Source organism: Notolepis coatsorum (assembly GCF_963971535.1).
Source record: "Notolepis coatsorum genome assembly, chromosome: 8".
NCBI classification, from domain to species: domain Eukaryota; kingdom Metazoa; phylum Chordata; class Actinopteri; order Aulopiformes; family Paralepididae; genus Notolepis; species Notolepis coatsorum.
Genome location: NC_140172.1, coordinates 79,810,415 through 79,833,915, shown reverse-complemented (window position 1 = coordinate 79,833,915; position 23,501 = coordinate 79,810,415). Strand labels below are relative to the sequence as shown.

The 23,501-nt window shown below is 47.2% G+C and overlaps 1 protein-coding gene across 3 annotated transcripts in view; it reads left to right on the top strand.

Annotated features, from left to right (window-relative positions):
* The window catches only part of epas1b (endothelial PAS domain protein 1b), a 641,397-nt gene that overhangs the window by 487,930 nt on the left and 129,966 nt on the right, over positions 1-23,501 (top strand). For all 3 annotated transcript variants that reach the window (XM_084320767.1, XM_084320766.1, XM_084320765.1), the window contains 2 exons: positions 18,536-18,654; positions 22,437-22,639. In XM_084320767.1, the coding sequence (XP_084176893.1) occupies positions 18,536-18,654; positions 22,437-22,639 (322 nt within the window). The remainder of the gene's footprint in view (positions 1-18,535; positions 18,655-22,436; positions 22,640-23,501) is intronic.

Genomic DNA, 23,501 nt, shown 5'->3' with positions numbered 1-23,501 from the left:
ACGGACAAGATATGATCTTGAAAATCAGCAGGAAGAAGCTGACACCATCATCGTCCAACAAGTCCTGAGGTGTGCTGAAGAAGCCCATCAAATCACAGTGGTTTCTGATGATACAGATGTGTTTGTCCTACTTCTTCACCATTACCATCAGGCAGGACTGGATGTACCACTCATCATGGAATCCCCCCGCAAGGAGAGAATAATAGTGGACATAAAGTCAACACTGGCCAAGCATAAACAAATTATCAAACACCTTTACCAGCTCATGCCATATCAGGATGTGACACTGTAGCATCGTACTATGGGTTGGGAAAAGGCTCTGTCATCAAAGCCCTGAAAGCTGATTATGACCTATCAGCCATTGGCAATGTGGATGCACCATTCCAGCAAGTCCTTGACCAAGCCACTGCCTTCATCTCAGCCTGTTATGGCATAACAGAGAGCACAGACAAGGCTACTTGTCTGGGGGGGGGGAATGGGAAAGGACATATGTCTTCACCAAATCTCGCTGCTCTACCTCCAACAAAGGAAGCGTTCATTGAAAATGTGAAGAGGGCCCACTTCCAAGCGTACCTCTGGCGAAATCTCATTAAGAATCTGCCACCTGCAATGAACCCAGAGGAATTTGGATGGAAGAAGGACACCTGTAACAGGGCATTGATCCCAATCCACCTACCAGAAAATGTAAAACTTGTCCCAGACTACATCCTGAAGATGATCCGGTGTGGCTGCAAGAGTGAGGCCCTGTGTACCTCGAAGAAGTGCAGCTGTAAAGTGCATGGTTTGCCATGCACAATGTTCTGTACATGTTTCAGGGTAGGATGTTCAAGACCCTAATACAGTATGTAACGCATCTGCGAGATTTGTCCTTCACACCAGGCAGTGAGTGTGCACTTTTTTATTTAGTTATGGACCAACACAAGGCAAACTTAAGTGTGTGTGTCGCTGCTTATAACTGCTACAAAAGTTGTTTTACAGGCCTGGCTTGAAAGGGTTAATATTAGGGGTGTAACGGTACACAGAAGCCACGGTTCGGTACGTACCTCGGTATTGGGGTCACGGTTTGGTACGAGTTCGGTACAACAGAAAAAAAATATTTATAATAATTATAATAAAAAAAAATATATATGTAATCCACTTTTTCTCCTCTGTTTCTATTTTCCTCCCATCCCAATTCCGTTGTGCCAATTCTTCCCTCCCCTGTCTTGAATGTTTGCTCGCATATGCCCCCCCCCTGGCCGGTTGTAGGGAGGATAGAAACCTTGCATCACGTGTCCCCTCCGGTACACGAGGAGGCAGCCTGTCACATCTTTTCACCTGCCAGCGCGGACTCTCATTGGCGAGGTGTAACGTGTGTGAGGCCATTTCCTGTCTCTGCTGTGCAGGCATCCCCCAACCGACCTGTAGGAGTCGCTGTCCACAACGTCCAGATTACCACCCATCGACTTCCACCCTCTAACTCTGCCAATTGAGTTAGTATGTCGGCTGGCCCAAGCCGGAGGCAACGCCGACAGCCGGAGTCGAACCCGGTGTCTCTTGCGTTGGTGACAAGCGCAATGTCCGCTGTGCCACCCAGCCGCCCTATGATAATAATTATTAATATAATATTTATTATTATTATTATTATTATTATTATTATTATTATTATTATTATTATTATTATTATTATTATATCTTTTTTTAATATATATATTTTTTTATCCACTTTTTCTCTCATTGTTTCTATTTTTCTCCCATCCCAATTTTCATATCGTCCAATTCAACCCTCCCCTGTCTTCGAACGTTGTTTCTTGCCTCCCACAAGCCGGCTGCAATGTGGACTAAGTCATACATAGCACGAGTCCCCTCCGATACTCGAGGTAACAGCCGTCGCATCTTTTCACCTGCGCGGCTCGATCTTTCAGCGTCGGGGGTCTGGGCTTTGGAGGGGCCCCGCCCCCGTCGCTTCTTGATTCTACTGCGCAGGCGCACCAACCGACCTGTAGGAGTCGCTGTCCACAACGCCCGATCCCCACCCTTCAGTTTCCCTCCCCGTAATACGGCCAATGTGTATTACTGTGGACGACCAGCTAAACTGAAAGCAATGTGGAGAGCGGGGCTCGAACAGGAGGCATCCTGTTCGAGCCTAGTCTCCAGCATTCGTTGCAAGCGCCTTGCCCACTGCCCCACGTAGCCGCCCCATATTTTTTTTTAATATATTATATTTATTATAATTATTATTATTATTAAATAGAATAATTTTCTATAGGAAAAGTATGTTTTTTTTATTTTATTTTTTTTATTAGCTGTGCCTGTGAGTCCGGCAATGTATGGGGCTGCGGCACTGCAGATTTACCCTACTTGAGTCCACCGGGGGGAAAATGTTGGTGTGTTTGTTGGTGTGTTTCTTTCCATTGGTTTCATTTGGTTAACATTATTGGGCGAACAAGAAAACGAAAGAAAACTGTAAAATTGTAATGACCCTTCAGCTGTTCCAATGTAAATGTGCCTTTCTCCGTTCACTTTCGCCCGCTCTGAAGTCGGACTCGGTGTGCCCGGCCACGCGCGCTGTTCTCGCATGGACCTCGCGAGTGCCTGCATGTGCAACTGGTGTTTTTGCGCTGTGAGGCGTATTCTTCATATGGCTGCACGTACCGCACCGTGACGGCCGTACCGTAAATTCGCGGGACGAATACACGTACCGTTATATTAATTATATTATATTAATATTAATTTCACATCACCCCTTGTCTGAAAAAACATTAGAGAATGTAATTTGATGCATTCAATTTATATTCAGCATGCAATATCATAAATCTCTATTTTTGTGTGATTTGGGCATTTTCGAACATGAAGGGGTTAATATCTGAAAATGTTACATGTTAATATTAATTTCACATCACCCCTTGTATGAAAAAACATTAGAGAATGTAATTTGATGCATTTAATTTATATTCAGCATGCAATTTGATAAATCTAAATTTTTGTGTGATTTTGGCATTTTTGGGCATGAAGGGGTTAATATCTGAAAATGCCCAAGGGATATCACAGAGCACCCTCTTGTATTTTGAAGAGGTACCCCCAAGCTCCAAGAAACTGCAAAAAATAAATTACAACCGGCAAAACAAGGTTCAACCCCATGGCTCCCGGACTAGTTTGTTTATTTATTTTTTACCCAGGGACAGTGCACATTAACACATTGGCGGCCATTTGGATGCGTCTAAAATCACTGTAGACGGCCAGCATATGTAAACAGACTTACACAGTCCGTGGGGCTGTTTGTAGAGCTAAATCTATACTTTATAGTATTGCTATCTGTCCATTCTCATTGTCAATTGAGACCATAAACCGTCCCTTCATAATGGCTTAAAGAAATATTTTTTTCATCAATACATTCTCATTTTATAGCGTCTTGAATAGAAGCGTTATATGGGATTTGGTCTAGTATATTTCCTGGAAGGCTGGATAAAGGGCTAATAGCTATAGGGCTAACGTTATATCCAATGGCATTTCGGTTATACAGAAGCTACAGTTAAAACTCAAACTGCATATGATCGGTACGATCCTCAAGCATGAATGCATGAAAGGGGGGGGGCGGGGGACATCGTTTCTGATTATTGATTACCAATAACCGTGTTTGTCTCAGTAGCCACATACGCTGATCGGCTGGTTGAATATCATAACAAGCCCCGATCAGCATGTAATTTACGTGAAAAAGATCTTACCATCAGCCGGTTGGATCCCCCTGACCATTTCCTAGTTATCGATCGCCATCTGGTAGATCGATATGTCCATTGGCTGATGATATATTCCCTTACTGCATAGTGAAATCCGCGATCCAAAACGTATTCCGTGCAACAGGCTATAGGGATTGCTTCAGGTGAGTAGAAAACTACATTGGAAATCCAGAAAAAAAAAGACAACTTCTGCCACAGGGAACACTGCATTATCGATACAGCGCCCCTAAGAGGATCTGGCCGGTAATGCACTTTTTCGAATTCAAAGAGTAGGGTACATCTGCAGTGCAGCTCGGCGACCTTGAATAGGTTATTAAAATGGAATAAAAGCCAAAACAACCTTGCCACGGAGATATCCGTGGTTGGTCCTTTAAGCATGGATTCGAAACACGGATATATACGTTGTCGGGCGGGAATGTGTTAATCAACATCTTCAGTTTCCACATCAATGTAAATGTGCCAAATTCGGAAGCCTATGTCAGTTACCCCCGGATTCATCAACGTGTGGAGAGGTTGTCTTAACCTCTTAAGTTACCAAAATGATCGCAGCTGTGATCCCTTAAATGAAGTACATCACTCATTCACAAACTGGAATGCGTGTTCTCGTACACCTGAATTTACATACAGACACGCCCCGCCAGCTCCTTAGGTGAGGTGAGGTGAGGGCCATGTGCAAAACTTAAGCGAGAGGCTCCCCCACATTCAACAGGTAGCGCGGAAGCGATTTGCAACTGGTCAAAATTAGATTAGATTAAAATGTATTGTCATCATACAGCACACTATAGCTATAGTGGAATAGACTGTATTAATATTCCATATTTATACCGTCTTGTTTCGTGCTCCTGGTCACCTGCCACCAGCTCACATACACACACGTGTACTGTATAGCCTAGGCTTGAGTAAATTGTGATGAAACAAAGGAGAATATAAATTATGATTTTTCTTTGCATCTTTGACAGTGAATAACACCATGCTAAAAATGACCAGACATGAAACCAGACACTGCCACTGAGGGAAGATGATTAAACATAATGTTTTGTAGATACAGTACTGAATTCTGCCATCCGGACACAAGCAATTCGAAATATTATTATAGAAGGCCTATAAATTACCTTATTATAGCCAATTTGCACATATATGGATCTGGCCAAATAAAAAAAAAAAAAAAATAAAAACATGTATCCACACCAAGCCATTCCAGTTCAAAGGTAGGCGATACTGCCACCTGGTGATATTCGATCTGCATTGCAATTCCAACGTAGGCAAACGAGCCAGGGACGGCTAGAATGATCCGGATGATGGTTTAGAACGGGGATCAGAGGAAAAAGATCAAAGGATCTAAAAACGTATTATTACGTGTTTGGCGCTCAAGCGTTGGCGGTTCAATCTGAATTTAGTACCACCATGCTCCCGTAACAGGGCAGCAAATACTGTGAATGAAATCTACTGTAAGTACAGTTACATTTTTGTAATGAAATGAAAAATGCATTTTTTATCAGATTGAGATGCGTTTTTTTCTAGACGTTCACAGAAAGGTAAAGAAACAAACTACGTTCTATTTTATGGCAATAACATTTAGGTTTGTTTGACCCGTGAGAAAGCCCTAGGTCTCTTCTTTCATAGATCTACAAACATGTCTGACAGCGTCATTTCCTCGCATCAATATCCGCTGGTTTCCGACTCAATGCGCTGAGATTTCTATAAACTCATATTTCGCTAATAACACTTAACCTCTTCCACCCGTGCGGTCCAGGGGCGAACCGCAAATGACACCACGTCATAAATCAAGCTCTCCAGACTGTCTGACATAATTGTCGTTTCTCTTTTCAAACGTATTCAAGTATAAACATCATAACCATGGCACAACAGCAGTTATAATGTATATTATCATCAATACGTTAGTTTACCAATAGGTTAAAGTGTTATTAGTACGATTTTAGTATTAGTTTTTGTGTTGTTTTGAACGCGAAAGTCGGCCATTTAAAAAGATTGACCGTCTGTAATTGTAGGCATTCTGGGGCCATTTTGAAGAGTACATCCAGAGCTTTCAATGATCGTTGGAATTTTTCAAAACAACACTTCCCAAGGCCTCTATGGGTGTAACTGAGGGGTACAATTCCCTGACTGTATTACTAGATATGATACTTACTACCACTACCTTTGTACTTAATATTCGGCCACCCAGTACACGGCATAAATATATTATGATGAACACTGTCACGTAGATGAAACGGATCCAACACAAATGTACGAATTAGAAATAGGTCTTTATTTCTACACAGCGATGGTGTGTAGAGCAAGCACTTAATCAAATCAATCACATTTATGAATGGGAATTAGTATGCACTTTTATGGCAAGAGTATTCGTCGGTATATCAATAGAGAATGTCCAATCTCTGAAGGCGCAGGTGGTACATATACGACCTGGAATAGTTTAAGGAATAACAGCAATGATACTTTAATGATTATATACTGGATACACTAGGGGGGGTTAATCCGGTCGCTTGTAAGCCGACAGGAGTAGGAGGGGGGGGGGGGGTAGAATCCGGCTGCCTCATCCGGCCAAGGGTATCCCAGGTGAACCCACTGTAGTGCCGTTCAATGCGCCGGCGATCCTTGGACCACAGATGAAAGCAGGTGGACTCTTTGTGGGCCGGCGTTCTCCGGTCCACGGAGGAGAGACGTGAAGCGACCTCGTCTTGCAGAGCGTCTCCTCACCTTGCGTCCTCTCCAGGGGGGGGGGGTTCCAACACACGGCAGTGTCGGGGGTCTTTATCCATGGAATAATCAAAGTATACAAAGCATAATCCGTGCCTGGGAAGGCGGGCTGTCGTCGGTAGAATAATCCGGTATACAGGTCCACTCGCTCGTCGGCTCTGGGGCTCCTCGGGTGCAGCTTCACGTGGGGTCAACCACCCTGGATAAGCAGCCAGTTCTCTGCCCGAAACGATGGGGTACTGGCTACGGTAGTATTCTCACCGCACGAAGCACTATATATTAACAGACTATTATTAGCTTAATAGACTACGTCCAACTCGACGATATAGTGCCAAATATGACTATTCAAATATTAATATACACGATGTCTCAATACCGATGGTAGGCGAACTTGGCCTTACTCCCACACGTGGCGTCGCGGGGAGGCTTTACGTCTGTGACTCTATTGGAGGGTAAGAAACTGGACTGAAAAGAAAGTCCTACTTTAGTAGCGCAGTATATATACGCACTATGAACAAATAGTCCCATTAGTGGTGCGGTAGCCAGATTCCTACGCGGAACTAGGACTTGTTCGTACATGTGGAGCGGTACGTTTGAACTGGGTCTGAGGGGTATGGCAGCCTGGCACCAAGGTCTCGACCAATAGTAGAATGGAGACTATTATGGGATGTTCAGTAGGCTAGAATGGATATTCAATGCATATTGTACAAGGAATATACAAGGGATATCAGGGAATATTAGAGAATATACAAATACAATTAAATATATATATATAAATAAATATATATATTCGGTTTAATCTGGCCCTTCACAACAGCCACCCCCTGATTGGTCCCAGACCTAATCAGTTAAACAGAGACAGATTAATCGCGTTGTCTATTTACACATAAGGGTTTGCTGTAGGGGTCAGTCAACTTCACAAAGTCATAGGGTTATAGGGTCATGGTCATCATCGATTGTGTCTGGGAGTCGGGGCAGTTCTATGAGCCTCGCCACGGGACGGGTGTAAGTGCGACCCTGGACAAGCACTTCAGCTGCTCGGACCTTGCCGTCGGCACCGGTGATCACTTTGCTTACGCGGCCGGCCGGCCACATAGCTTGGAAGCTCTCTCTCAGCTCTCTTTCGCCGCCTTTGAAGTTTGTCCCATGATCGGACAATAGGGTAGACGGTCTTCCTTTCCGTGATGTGAATCTACGGAAGGCCATAAGGAATGAGTCTGTGCTCATGGTCGGGAGAAGCTCGATGTGTATCGCTCTGGTGGTCATGCATTTGAATACAATACCCCACCGCTTCTCGGTTCCTCTTCCTTTCTTTATGTGCAGCGGGCCAAAGCAGTCCATACCCGTTGAGTGGAATGGCTTGTCACCGATTCGGAGGCGACATGGAGGAAGGTCAGCCATCCTTGGTATGCTGGGCTGCGCGCGCCACTTGCGGCAGTCTAGACATGTTCGCTGGAAGCGTCGTACCGCCTCTCTTCCTTGTAGGATCCAGTAACGACGTCTGATTTCCGCGAAGACTCTTTCTGCTCCTGCGTGATGTACATCCTCATCGTATTTCTTTATAATCAGCTCTGTGACCTTGTGTCGGCTGTTCAATACGATCGGGTATTTAATGTCATCCGGTAGATTGGGGGCTCTGCGTAGGCGACCACCCACTCTGATGAGGGTATGAGCGTCGCTCTCGGGGGCCAGATGAATTAATCTGCTGTCGGATGGGACGGGCTTTCCTCCCTGTAGACAGGCCAATTCATCGGGGAACGAGTCTCTCTGGGCTCGCTGCAGTAGAAGCAATTCTGCTTCCTCGTAGTTAGCTGCTGACATATCAGCGGGGGACTTGCACTCCGGGTGGTACCGCAGGAATGTTCTTTGTTGTGCACTCTCTATGGACGTGCAATCGTCTATGTTAGGGTCGGTGGAGGCTACGGTGCTCAATCCACAGAACACAGACTTCTTATTTTCCACCTCCTCTGGACTTGCTTCCCTCGGGATAGGCATGGGCCACTGTCCTTCCGGGAGTCTTAGGAATGCGGGGCCGTCACTGTAGACATTGCGACGGGTGAGGTCATCCAGGGGCATCCCCCGGGTGATGACGTCAGCTGGGTTCTGTTTTGTATCAACGTAGCGCCACTCTGTTTCTCCGGTTAACTCTTCGGTTAAGTCTTGAATCTCGGTGACTCTGACTCCCACGAAGACTTTGTACTTGCATGAGTCCGATTTGATCCAGGCGAGTACCGTCGTGGAATCTGACCACAGGATTGTTCTAGACACCGGTATGGTGAGCTCACGTTGGATGAGCGTGGCTAGGTGCGCTCCGGCTAGGGCTGCGCAGAGCTCTAGACGTGGGATAGATTGTTGCTTGCGTGGGGCTATTCTCGAGCGGGCGAGGACAAATGCTGTATAGATCTCTCCCCCCTTCTCTTGGGCCCGCAAGTAGGCTACTGATCCGTATGCGACCTCTGAGGCGTCACTGAAGACGTGTAAGTCCATTTTACATGTCTCTGGCCTCACCGTGGGTGGGAAGTAGCTTCGGCGCATATTAACGCCTGGGAGTGAGTGGAGCTCCATCTCCCACTCTCTCCAGGTGGATGCAAGGTGTGCGGGAATGGGGTCGTCCCAGCCCTGGTCCTTGTCCCACAATGCTCGTACAATCATTTTTGCCCTGGTGGTGTACGGTAGAATACATCCTAGCGGGTCATATTGTCGGGCGAGTGTTGTGTACACACTCCGTCTGGTGGTCGGCGCCGCCGCCGGCCTTCCCTGCTCCGTAGTCAGGGGCTTGTGTCTGTAGTGAAGCGAATCTGTTTTGAATCGCCACACCAATCCCAGGGTCATCTCCTGGGCTTCTCCCGGGATTGTAGCCATCCAGGTCTCGCTGCTGGCTGCCTTGTCCTGGGAGGAGAGGCTGCGCAGTACTTGCGGATCGCTGCTGGCCCACTGCCTGAGATCAATGCCGCCTTTGATCAATGAGGCGCGGAGTTTAATCAGGAGAGCCTCGGCTTCTTCCTGGGTTGAAAGGCTTTGTAGACAGTTGTCTACGTAGAAGCTGTTCTTTACGCTGTGTCGGACCTCTTCGTCCGCTGCTGGGTCCTCTGCTACATGTTTCTGTAGTGCAAATGTAGCACAGCAGGGGCTGCACGTCGTTCCGAAGGGGAGGACTTCCCATTGGTAGATGGCTGGGTGCTCATCTCCTGGCTTCTCTCTCCATAGGAACCGTAACAGGGGCTTGTCCTCCTCTACTAATCTCACCTGCAGGAACATTCCTTTAATGTCCCCGCTGATGTCCACCTTTTCCTGGCGGAAGCGGAGTAGAACGCCGAGTAGGGAGGGGCCGAGTGTGGGACCGGGCAGTAACTCTTTATTCAGATTTTGGGATCCGATCTGGTAGCTGCAGTTAAATACTATGCGGTCTTTACCGTTGTGATGGACCTTGTGGTGAGGTACGTACCACGATTCAGTGGTCTGGTCAGCCTCTTTAATGTCCATCTTTGTGACGTGTCCCGCTGTGATGAGCTTCTCAATCTCAGCGCGGTATACACTCTCTTGGGCGGGGTTCTTGGCTAAGCGCCGCTCCGTGTTCAGCAGGTACCGTTCTGTGGCGTCTGTCTTGGCGTGGAAAGTAGGCATTCCTTCTCGCCGCAGGAGTGGCGTGGCGTATCTCAACACGCCGTTGACCGGGACTCTCTTGGTCCCTGTCTCGAGGAGGTGAATGGCGTAAATGTCATCTTTAGAGCGAATGTCTTTCTTTCCGTTCTTAAAGGGCATTTGTTCCAAGGTCCATAACCGCTCTACGTGTTGCAGGAGTGCGGTTTCTCCCTCTGTGACTCGGGAGTGGAGACATCTAGTGGCTGTACTTCGGTGGAGAGATTTGGCGAGCGGGCCTTGGAGAGTCCATCCCAAACGGGTCTCGACTGCTGCAGGACAGCCTCGGGGTCCGGTATGAACCCGGTCTATCGGGACAATGAGGTCTGCATGGTCGGAGCCTATCAACAGGGTCGGCATAGCATTGTCTATGAGCGGGATCGGTAACTTGCGCAGATGTACATATTTCTCCATCAGCTTGGCGACGGGGTATGTGTACCGCGACAGTCCTATTTCTTGGCTGGCGAAAGCGTCTGTAATCTGGTACCGTCGCTCAGGCTGGCCGCTTGCTGCGATAGAGAATGAGACATTCTCGCCCTTTATCGTCTTCAAATCTCGTCTTATTGTCCGAATTGTCATTTGGGTTTCGCTTCCCCGCAGCCCTAGCTGGGCCGCAGCGGAGGCGAGCAGAAGGGTCTTCTCTGACCCGTCATCGAGGACGGCGTAAGTGTCCAGGACTTTATTCTGGTAGCTTAGTGTCACACGCACTACTTTTAGGAGTACTCGGGCTCCACTGCTGCTGGCGGGATCGATGTACATGACGCTCGCTTTGCTGCTGGATGGTGCGGGTGAAGGGCGCCGTCTGTTACTGTCGTGAAGTATGTCCAGATGGGCTCCATCGCACTTGGTGCACCTTTTCTTTAAGCGGCATTCGGCTGCCATGTGTGAGCGCGCACAGCGAAAACAGCGCTTGTTGGACTTTATCCATTGACTTGCTTCCTCCGCGTTCAGCTTGGGGAAGGAGTCACATTGCGCTAGCCAGTGTTCTTTCTCACAGTAGGGGCACACTATCTTCCACTTCTCCGTTCTGGAGGGGGTACTGTGGCTCCTGCTGCTCGGTACTGACTCCGATTGGTGCATCACAGTCACCGATCTTCTTCCATCATTTAGTCGTCTGGTTCCTTCTCTGGAGCCAGGGGTGCTCCGTCCGAATGTATCTAGCCGTAGGCTGCTGACTTCTCTCGCCAGGAAGTCTGCTAGATTGAGGAGGTTCGGTTCGGGGCCATTCGGGTCTCGGTGGTCCCTCTGTCGCCTAAAACGCTCCTGTCGAGCGGGCGGCAGCTTCTCCAAGATCCTTTCCACATTTGAGTTGGCGTAAAGTTCATGCCTCCCCTTCTCTCTCTGCGCTCCCAACATCCCTACCAGGGACTGCACTCTGATGGACAGGTCGTCCAGTGCTCGATTGTCTATTGCTGGGGGTAAGCGGTCGATGTGTCGGATCTCCTGGATCACGTAATCCCATATGCGCCCATACCTCTGGTCCAATGCTACCAGCGCTGCTGTGTATGGGGTGGTGGAAGTCGCGTAGGCGAGCGCTATATTATGTGCGCGGGGCACCTTTAAGTGCTTCAGTAGGATGGCGTATTTATGGCGTTCATCCAATACATCCACCAACATGGTCTCCAGACACATGCGGAGTTCCGTATACTGGGCCCGGTGCTCTTGGGTGAAGTCGGGTACCATAGGCGTGCCAATGTATGACGCTGACTGTGGATACATCGGCGAGCGTTGGGGGAGAGGCCTCCTAGGCGAGTCTCCTCCCGCTCCTTGGTATGGGCTGGTACCGGCAGTGTACCATGGCCCGCTTGTCCAGGTGCTGTTCCTCGGTGCGGGTCGTGCGTCGTGCTCACCCGTGTATAGAGTCGGGGGTCTGTAGCGCAGCTCCGCGGGAGTATAGCCTGGGCTGTACCGGACCTCCTGGTCCGGTAGAGTACTGTGCTGTCGTCGGGCGTGGTTCTCCTCCTCTTCCTCTTCGTCTTCAGTTAGGTCATCCAGTGCTTGTAGTCTCTGGTTTAGCCTCTCCACAGGATATGCTGCTCCTTCCCGGTTGCTAGGTCTCGCTTGGACCGGTGGGGGGAGGTGGTCTGTGGGGGGTATAGACCTCGTCTGTTGGTCAAGTTCAGGGTTGTTTACTCGGCTAGGGGATGCCGCCCTGGAGGTGTGTCTAGACGAGTTCCTGGAGCCTCTGGCGGAGGGAGAGGGTGTTGTCCGTCTGATCAGCTGTTCTATTAGTTGCGCTTGCTGTCTGTCGCGCTCTGCGTCCCGTAGAGCACCAGCAGCTGCTCGCTGGCTGTCTGCTCGGTCTCGGGCCACATTCTCTTCTCTCTGAATGCGTCTTAGTTCTAGACGTATATGCTCTTCTTCGCTCCGCTGCTGGATCTGCAGTCGGTCGCGTTCAGCAGCAGCGTTCAGGCTGATGAGGAAGGCCTGCTGTAGGGTCCTCTCTGCCTCGCTGGGAGAAGGCGGTTGTATAGGGGAGCCTTCCCTCGGGGTACTCCTTGCGGAGCCTTGGAGCTCTATCTCCACGGTGCTCTCCCCGTCTTCTTCCGTGCCGAGTTCTCTCTCGGTAGCGTTGTATTCCTCCCGGGACTCATCGGGGACTACTTCTTCAGTACTGGCGGGGTGTGAAGTCATGTCTGGTTCCCACTGGTCCCCACCGTGAACTTGGTCAGTTACATTAGAGCCCGTAGGGGCCTCTATGGTCGGGGTAGTCTGGGCGTTGGGGTTAGACATACTTTTACTTTCTAGTTTTACCGCGTTTACTGTTAGTAGAAGACTAGGTTGTTGACTGACAGCGTAGGCCTCTAAGTACTGAGGGAGCCGTCGTTCGCGCTGCGGGCGTTGGTTAGGAGGATCGTTTCGTGGAGTGTTCATCATAGGCCATTTCAATATTAATAACACTATATTAATATTACACTGATTACCATCCGGCTCGAAGGACCAATTGTAACTGAGGGGTACAATTCCCTGACTGTATTACTAGATATGATACTTACTACCACTACCTTTGTACTTAATATTCGGCCACCCAGTACACGGCATAAATATATTATGATGAACACTGTCACGTAGATGAAACGGATCCAACACAAATGTACGAATTAGAAATAGGTCTTTATTTCTACACAGCGATGGTGTGTAGAGCAAGCACTTAATCAAATCAATCACATTTATGAATGGGAATTAGTATGCACTTTTATGGCAAGAGTATTCGTCGGTATATCAATAGAGAATGTCCAATCTCTGAAGGCGCAGGTGGTACATATACGACCTGGAATAGTTTAAGGAATAACAGCAATGATACTTTAATGATTATATACTGGATACACTAGGGGGGGTTAATCCGGTCGCTTGTAAGCCGACAGGAGTAGGAGGGGGGGGGGGTAGAATCCGGCTGCCTCATCCGGCCAAGGGTATCCCAGGTGAACCCACTGTAGTGCCGCTCAATGCGCCGGCGATCCTTGGACCACAGATGAAAGCAGGTGGACTCTTTGTGGGCCGGCGTTCTCCGGTCCACGGAGGAGAGACGTGAAGCGACCTCGTCTTGCAGAGCGTCTCCTCACCTTGCGTCCTCTCCAGGGGGGGGGGGGGGGGTTCCAACACACGGCAGTGTCGGGGGTCTTTATCCATGGAATAATCAAAGTATACAAAGCATAATCCGTGCCTGGGAAGGCGGGCTGTCGTCGGTAGAATAATCCGGTATATAGGTCCACTCGCTCGTCGGCTCTGGGGCTCCTCGGGTGCAGCTTCACGTGGGGTCAACCACCCTGGATAAGCAGCCAGTTCTCTGCCCGAAACAATGGGGTACTGGCTACGGTAGTATTCTCACCGCACGAAGCACTATATATTAACAGACTATTATTAGCTTAATAGACTACGTCCAACTCGACGATATAGTGCCAAATATGACTATTCAAATATTAATATACACGATGTCTCAATACCGATGGTAGGCGAACTTGGCCTTACTCCCACACGTGGCGTCGCAGGGAGGCTTTACGTCTGTGACTCTATTGGAGGGTAAGAAACTGGACTGAAAAGAAAGTCCTACTTTAGTAGCGCAGTATATATACGCACTATGAACAAATAGTCCCATTAGTGGTGCGGTAGCCAGATTCCTACGCGGAACTAGGACTTGTTCGTACATGTGGAGCGGTACATTTGAACTGGGTCTGAGGGGTATGGCAGCCTGGCACCAAGGTCTCGACCAATAGTAGAATGGAGACTATTATGGGATGTTCAGTAGGCTAGAATGGATATTCAATGCATATTGTACAAGGAATATACAAGGGATATCAGGGAATATTAGAGAATATACAAATACAATTAAATATATATATATAAATAAATATATATATTCGGTTTAATCTGGCCCTTCACAACAATGGGGCTTCAAGCAAATTACTTCTGTATGAATTTTTTTAATATCTCTTATTACTCGGGATAATATACAACAAAACTGAACGTTATTGGCATATATTGGAGCACAGTTCGTTTTTCTCCCCTGTTTTGAGCATTTAGCAACAATCAGATTTGAAATCAATTTCAAAATGGCGGCACTCTGGCAGGAATAAGAAACCTACTGTACATACAGTAGATTTCATTATCTGTTCTTATGCACGCCTGGTGATACTAAATCCAAATTGAACTCGGGCATTTGAAAGTTAAGATTTGGCACAATCCATAAATGTGTGAATTGGCTATAATAAGGTCATTTATAAGCCTGCTATTCTATATTCTATAATAATATTTCAAATTGCATTGGTCCGGATGGGGGAATTCAGTACTGTATCTACAAAACATTCTGTTTAATCATCTTCCCTTTATTAATTTCCTTATATCTTTTGTACACGTGATCTCAAGAAGGTACTGAATGAGCTCAGTGGCAGTTTTTCATGTCTGGTCATTTTTAGCATGGTGTTATTCACTGTCAAAGATGCAAAGACTAATCATAATTCATATTCTCCTTTGTTTCATCACAATTTAAGCAAGACTAGTAATATACACAATATTTCTGACACTGGGAATACATTCCCCGAGGTCCATAGATGTCCCTAGATACCAAAAACATGTAAATGGACCTTGTAGAAGTGGAGCAATATTCCATTTACTTAAGTATGTATTTTAGGCAGATTTTCAGAAAATAGGGCTCCGGGCTTAACACATTCAGTGCCATTCACTGATTAACACGTTTCTGAGGCCCGACCGTTGAGTGCCAATCACGTGTTAACACGTTTCTGGATCGTTTTAAATTTTTCTTTTTGTTATACCCTATTCCATCCAGGTGTTATCATAGGGAATGAGTCTGAGATCGTAAAAGTCCAAAACCGCCGCCTGGTAGGATGCGGCAGGTATTGCACATCCTTTGAAACGCTGTGTCTTGGGCTGTGCGTAGATTATATAGGTCCGGGCGGAGTTTTCTTTGTCGGACAAGTGTAACGGTTATAAGGGTCGGAGTGAGGAGAAACAATTACTCCCGATCCGTGTTCTGTGGTGGATTATGTTGGCGAAACGATGGACATCAATACTTGGATTGGCGATCAGATAATTGGAATATTCTTTTTGAGGTACATCCTAGTCAAGGTAAGGGCTATATGGTATCAATCTTGCATTGATCCAAGAATGTTTTCATTGCGATCCGAGCTTATGTGTGTAACGCTAGTCCATAACGTATTCCGTTGGTGACGATCAAAGCATCGGAAAACGACCCCCCCCCCCCTCCCCCCACCCTTCCATGCATTCGTGATGGAACATAATACATATCATATGCATTCGATTTTTTAATTGTGGCGTGTGTAGGGACAAAATGCCAATGCATTTAGTATAATACACGTTGCGGCTTATAACCAGCCTCTCAGGAATTGGCCCGGATCATTCCGATATAACACTCACCACGGTATAAAACGGGAACGTATGGATGGAATTCTTTTTTCTTTTTTGCATCTTGACCGGAAGAAACTCAGTGTCAAGTGACTATAATATTGTATACATAGCTATAATATAGTTATAGTTCTACAAACAAGGTGACGGACTCCATTAGTTTAATGGGTGTGCATCGCATAGTTGTCGCCCGGAAGAGGCGTGGCACAGAATGTGTTAAGAGGTTAAGCATTGGACAAAAATGGGGCTAGTTATATATATTTTTTTTAAATATATACGATTGCATACCCAAAGTAATTTGTGAATTATTATACTTTATTCTTATAGCACATGCATGTGTCTGGTCTCTTTTGAATGGTAACATTCTGAGGTTTCCTACACTAAAGAAAATCACTTTGAGTGCTAATGAAATAGAGTAGGTAACAGATGTTTGAACACACTGAAGTAAACGTTTCGTGTACTCACATTTCTTTTTACTTATTGCCAGCTGAGAGGTAGGAGCTGGAAATCACAATGGTTCCATAGCCAAAGGTTTTTGTAATGTGTGTACCGGTAATAGTTTGGCATGATTATCCAAAATGGCCACCTGCTCCCATTCATTCAGAGGCTCTTGTCAAAACAATGGACTTCTTCGTCACTCCCCCACTCACAGCGCTGCCAGTCTGGGATCGCTTTCTGAGCAGACGCTCCTTGGCTACAACGGTGGTCAATCATTTTCAACCATCAGCGGTGACTGGTTCGTTCAGGACAGCGCATAACCGGACGTTGTCACTCGTCCAAGCGGCTTGTCAAATGACGCGTGCCGGATGTTTCGTCTTGTAACTCGAGAATAGAATCACCCAATAGGTTGAGTGTGGTGACGATCGAAAGGCAAATTCAACTTTCCAACAATGTATTGGTTGATCGGGCGAAAGCGCAGCCCGGACCCGACAGACGAGGGCAAAGTGCCGCGACTTGAGCGCGAGTGCGTGACGGCCCATTGTCGGGCCGTCCGATGCTTAAGAGGTTAAAGATCTTCTCGGTCCCCCAATGGCCCCAACCCCTGCTAGAGGGGCTATGACTCATGACCTCACTATTTCAAACATCCTGGCTACAGCCCTGCTCACAAACATCCTGGCTACAGCCCTGCTCACAAACATCCTGGCTACAGCCCTGCTCACAAACATCCTGGTCACAGCCCTGCTCATGTAACGGAGGTACCGCGTGTCTATCCACAGTCACGATGGACAGTGTAGTGAAGTGGCTGTGGACGTTAAGCGGTACTGCAAGTAAACTCACTCCCCAGAGGCATCCAGACCCATTAACAAGAAGTGAATTCACCTCTTGGTATAGTGGTCTGCAATGTTGTCCGCGGCGCGGGAGACCGGGGTTCAACTCCCACTCGGGGCATGTCAAATAAGACCGGTTACACTCACAAACATCCTGGCTACAGCCCTGCTCTCAAACATACTGGCTACAGCCCTGGTCACAAACATCCTGGTCACAAACATCCTGGTCACAAACATCCTGGCTACAGCCCTGCTCACAAACATCCTGGTCACAGCCCTGCTCACAAACATCCTGGTCACAGCCCTGGTCACAAACATACTGGCTACATCCCTGGTCACAAACATACTGGCTACAGCCCTTCTCAAAATCAGCATGCCTATAGCCCTGTTCACAAACATCCTGGCTACAGTCCTGCCCGCGTGAATACTTTCGGCAACCAACATGCCCTTCCGCGTTGCTGTGATTGGCCAGCGATAATGCGCATGCACGCGTTACCGGCGTAGGGGGAAAACGAGCATAGAGGGCTGGCCGATCGCTGGCCAATCAGAGCAACGCGAAAGGCATGTTGTGGTACCAGAAAAGTCACGTGAAACACTGCCGACCACTGATTGGTCAGAAGAGAGACGCGTCACTCGTTGGAGGCTCTCCACAAAAACAGAGAGTCTCGTTAATGTTATTATTTATTGATTGATTGATTGAAAACTGTGTTTTACTCTGGCTTGCGCCTAGCTCGCGGACATAGCTATGCTGGAGCTCTCAGCTGTACACCAGCGGCCCCCATCTCGTACGAAATGCGCATGCGCGCGTTACCGGCGTAGGGGGGAAACGAGCGTAGAGGGCTGGCCGATCGCTGGCCAATCAAAGCAACGTGGAAGGGCATGTTGGATGCCGAAAGTATTCACGCGTCCTGCCCACAAACATCCTGGTCACAGGATGAAGAGATTTATTGAAGAGATTCATTTATCTTTTTTGTTCCTTATTTGATGCTTGAACAGTCTAGGGAGGAGGCACAAGGAACACTTCACCACCATCATTCTATGACACATGATGAATAAATACTTTGACTTTGTGTGTGTGTGTGTGTGTGTGTGTGTGTGTGTGTGTGTGTGTGTGTGTGTGTGTGTGTGTGTGTGTGTGTGTGTGTGTGTGTGTGTGTGTGTGTGTGTGTGTGTGTGTGTGTGTGTGTGTGTGTGTGTGTGTGTGTGTGTGTGTGTGTGTGTGTGTGTGTGTGTGTGTGTGTGTGTGTGTGTGTGTGTGTGTGTGTGTGTGTGTGTGTGAGTGATAATCCTCTATTTTCAATGTGTATTTTTCAGGGAGTAGCTTTGGAAAGAAGGGCAAAGAGATGAGCACTGAACGAGACTTTTTCATGAGGATGAAATGCACCGTGACCAACAGGGGGCGCACTGTCAATCTCAAGTCGGCCAGCTGGAAGGTAAGGGGCAGATTTAAACTACTTAGTAACAGTCCCTGGCTATAAATACACTTGTATGTTGACCCCCTCCCCCCCCCCCCCCCTACTTAGCTACCTGAATAAGGATAATTTTCAGGTGTGGGACCAGATTAGACCATGCTATAAAGCATTTGTGGTCACGTGGCACTAGTGAGCAGAGGGTTCATGGTTCGAGGCTGGTTTGAGGCTGGTTTGAGGGCTGGCAGTAGCCAGTGACTATCAGTTACACATACGTTACACAGCATATTCACAAACAATGGTCCTCATTCTCGAACGTACATACATGAAAGTTACCAAGGAATTCCTTCGTTGGCATCTTATTTGGCATTCTCGAAAGGCTACATATTGTACATTTGCTTGTAGGATGTATGTAGGAATTACGACCTTAAAAAAGCAGTTGTAAGTCAGACGTACCGGTGTGCGCCCGTGTTTTCAACAGCTTTCTTTGGGGACAAGTCCTTGGGGATTGCCATCACTTCGATCCCACGGACATCCGCGGAATTAAATGATTCTAATGGTAATACATACGACTATGTCTCGATGTATTGGCGTGCACCCGAGTTTATAACAGCTTTCTTTGGGACAAGTCCTTGGCGATTGCCATCACTTCGATCCCACAGACAATAATAAATAATATTTGTATCATTAACAATTACGTTTTGCTGAGCTTCTCGCTGTTTTGCACACGGCCCTCGCCTTATAATGAGCTGGTGGGGCGTCTCTGTATGCAAATTCAGGTGTACGAGAACGCGCTTCCAGTTCAAGAATGAGTGACGTTTTTCATGCATGGGAACCCAGCTGCGATGATTTTGGCAACATACGAAGACTGTTTCGCCAGTTAATTTTTATTTATTTATTAGTACGAACTTTTTACCAAGATATTTACAAAGGTAGCTACTTATGAACATGTTCGAGAATGAGGACCAAGGATCACACCTAGAAAGTAGTTGAAGATGAGATCAGATGAGACAGATTTATTGTCCCCATTGAGGAAATGACAAGATGGGCAGGCTACATAGCCTACATTAGATTATACAGGCTGCTTTATCATTACAGTGCGTGGTCGATGTGATGGATCACAGCGTGCAGGTATTCAGTGAAAGGGGGCTCTCGTCGCTGGCCAGGTCTTCTACAACATCCTCCACCTGGTTAGCATCAATGCGAGTGTTTTGTACAGACGGGCAAGAACATCAGGTGAAGGACATTCATCCTTCAGGTGGAAGAACACATACAGACAAGGGGTGATATGTACAGTACACCACTCCAAGACACCCTATCACTCCAAATTCCCCTCTCACTCCAAGACACCCTCTCACTCCAAGGTCCCCTCTCACTCCAAGACACCCTCTCACTCCAAGGTCCCCTCTCACTCCAAGACACCATCTCACTCCAAGGTCCCCTCTCACTCCAAGACATCCTCTTACTCCAAGGCGCCCTCTCACTCCAAGACCCCCTCTCACTCCAAGACACCATCTCACTCCAAGACACCCTCTCACTCCAAGACACCCTCGCACTCCAAGGTCCCCTCTCACTCCAAGGTCCCCTCTCAATCCAAGACACCCTCTCACTCCAAGGTCCCCTCTCAATCCAAGACACCCTCTCACTCCAAGACACCCTATCACTACAAGACACCCTCTCACTCCAATTCACCATCTCACTCCAAGACACCCTTTCACTCCAAGGCGCCCTCTCACTCCAAGACACCATCTCACTCCAAGACACCCTCTCACTCCAAGACACCCTCGCACTCCAAGGTCCCCTCTCACTCCAAGGTCCCCTCTCAATCCAAGACACCCTCTCACTCCAAGGTCCCCTCTCAATCCAAGACACCCTCTCACTCCAAGACACCCTATCACTACAAGACACCCTCTCACTCCAATTCACCATCTCACTCCAAGACACCCTCTCACTCCAAGACACCCTCACACTCCAAGGTCCCCTCTCACTCCAAGGTCCCCTCTCAATCCAAGACACCATCTCACTCCAAGGACCCCTCTCAATCCAAGACACCCTCTCACTCCAAGACACCCTATCACTACAAGACACCCTCTCACTCCAATTCACCATCTCAATCCAAGACACCATCTCACTCCAAGACACCCTCTCACTCCAAGACATCCTCTCACTCCAGCGACTCTCTCTCCGATCACTCTTCAGAATGAGCTGACACCAGATACACCACGGCTCCCAGTAAAGAACAGGAGACAATGTCAGGGGGCTAAAAGACACAGGAGACAATGTCAGGGGGCTAAAAGACAAAGGACACCTGTCTATCCTGCAAGCCACAACAGATATTTACAGTACATTGACAGGTAGCCAGCCTGCCAGCACACCAGAATGGCAGAATCTTTGCGACTCCTGGTGGCAGATAACAGAACAGCACTTCCACAAGAAATTATATGAACCCTTTCACTGTCACACTACCAAATGGTTAACCCTTTCACGGCGACAATACCTTCTGTAGTGTAGTGTGGTAGTGAAAGGGTTAAGAGCAGCACAAGAGCACATTGTTACCGCTGGTAGAATGCGCTAGGAATACGTCATACTGGATCTGTAACGGTTCCCAAACTCTGCTCAGACAAGAAGCACAAGCATTGTCTAAGGACAATTTAACACACGTTGCCCAGCAATTACTCCGTTTGAAATAGTTTTCTCACGCATAAGAAGAAAAATCATTGAGATTTGTTCCCCTTTGTATAACAACAAAAACATTTCTTTCAGCCTTATAATGTTGATATTATCTAATTGTAACATCATGAATGCATAAACTGTGATCCATGACAGCCATAAAGTGTAGGTGTGAACAGAGAGTTGACTCATCACAGCTGAAGTGAACCAGAAAATGATCGGAGTTCTTTTTCAAAATGGAGGACACTTTGACGACAAAGGCTCCATTCAGACTGCAGGCAAAAGTCTTCCAAATCTGTTTTTGCTTATATGTGACTCGTATTGCGTATATATATGTTTCTTGTGTGAACAGCACAAATCACATGGAATCTAGTCTTTTAATTTTTCGATTTGGGCCACTTTCATAATGTGGTCCTAAATCAGATACAGGTCAGATCGTTTGCAATGCAACCCCAGTCAACAGTCATATCGGAATTCATGCAATTAACTCAAGATTCATCACAATTCTGCAATGGCGGGCGTCACTTGGTGAATGCAAACATGGAAGACAGCTGTGATGGAGTTGGTCAATGGAGGGACAGGGAGGTGTTTACTTCAGTTTGGGATGATACTTCTGTACTAAGCCAAATGTATCATAAGCGGCTGTGTTTGAAAGCATTATCTGCTCACAGAGTAGCTGTCCTCCACTGCACACCAACTTATAGATGAAACCATAAATTGTTACTTCCTCCATGTTTACTTCCATCTTCGTTATTGTTCATTTGTGCATGCAGATCAGTTGGCCACATAAAAAAAAATGTGAACAGCCAAAGAAAGGCTTGGTTCGTTTAAAAATGACTATTATGTGAAAACTCGTCCTCCCTCCCGGTGTTACACTGCACGGGCCACCTGAAGATGTATAACAGCTCTTCCTCCCTCCAGGTGTTACACTGCACGGGCCACCTGAAGATGTATAACAGCTCGTCCTCCCTCCAGGTGTTGCACTGCACGGGCCACCTGAAGATGTATAACAGCTCTTCCTCCCTCCAGGTGTTGCACTGCACGGGCCACCTGAAGATGTATAACAGCTCTTCCTCCCTCCAGGTGTTACACTGCACGGGCCACCTGAAGATGTATAACAGCTGTCCTCCCTCCAGGTGTTACACTGCACGGGCCACCTGAAGATGTATAACAGCTGTCCTCCGCGGGTGCTGTGTGGCTTCAAGGAGCCCCCGCTCACCTGTGCAGTCCTGATGTGCGAACCCATCGCACATCCGTCAAACATCGACACGGCGCTCGATAGCAAGAGCTTCCTCAGCCGACACAACATGGACATGAAGTTCACCTACTGCGACGAGAGGTAGGAAAGCACACTCACAGAACTGTACATTCACACCTGTCTTTAGAGCTGTACATCACCCACGATGCATTTGAGTGCTAAATGTGAACAGTCCACAGTCCCAACTGTGATTTGATTTGATTTGATTTGATTTGATTTGATTAGGGATCCCCATTAGCTTGTGCCATAGCAATCAGCTAGTCTTCCTGGGGTCCACACAAAAAAAACATACAAAAACAATTATTATTGCAAAACAAAATTATTGAAAATCAGTACTCAACACACAATGCATAATGAAACTAACAATTAAGATGGCTACATGCAAGCAAAAACTTTACAGTGTTAAATACAATTTAAGATTATTTTAAAAAGTGAATCTACTGTAAATGCAGCAGAGGTTTTGAGGCAGGTTATTCCAAAGAGTTAATGATCTAAAAATAAAATATCTCCTTAAAGCGTTGGTTTTTGGACCTGGTAATTCAAGCTGCCCATTACTGGAACCTACTAATAGCTGTCATATGTCCCGTAGGGGCCGCCTCAAGTACACACACATACACCGGTTGGATTGCACCCAACACATTCTGTGCTTGGAGTAAACACAGTTACAGTACACACATGCCTGCACACACAGAGCTGTGTTTTGTGATTTTGTCATGCCGCTCGTGAAATATAAAGAAGTTCCTCCTGTGTATGTGACTTCACTGCAAAACAAGGGCACTGTTTTCTTTCTTGCCTTTTGAGTGCAATGTAATAGCTTCCCAAATCTTCTCTAATTACACAAATGAGATTAGTATGTGGATGGGTCTGCATAGCCTCGCTGGGAGGGGAAGTTACCCCATTAGAGAGGGAGAGAGAGAGACAGAGAGAGGGAGAGAGAGAGAGA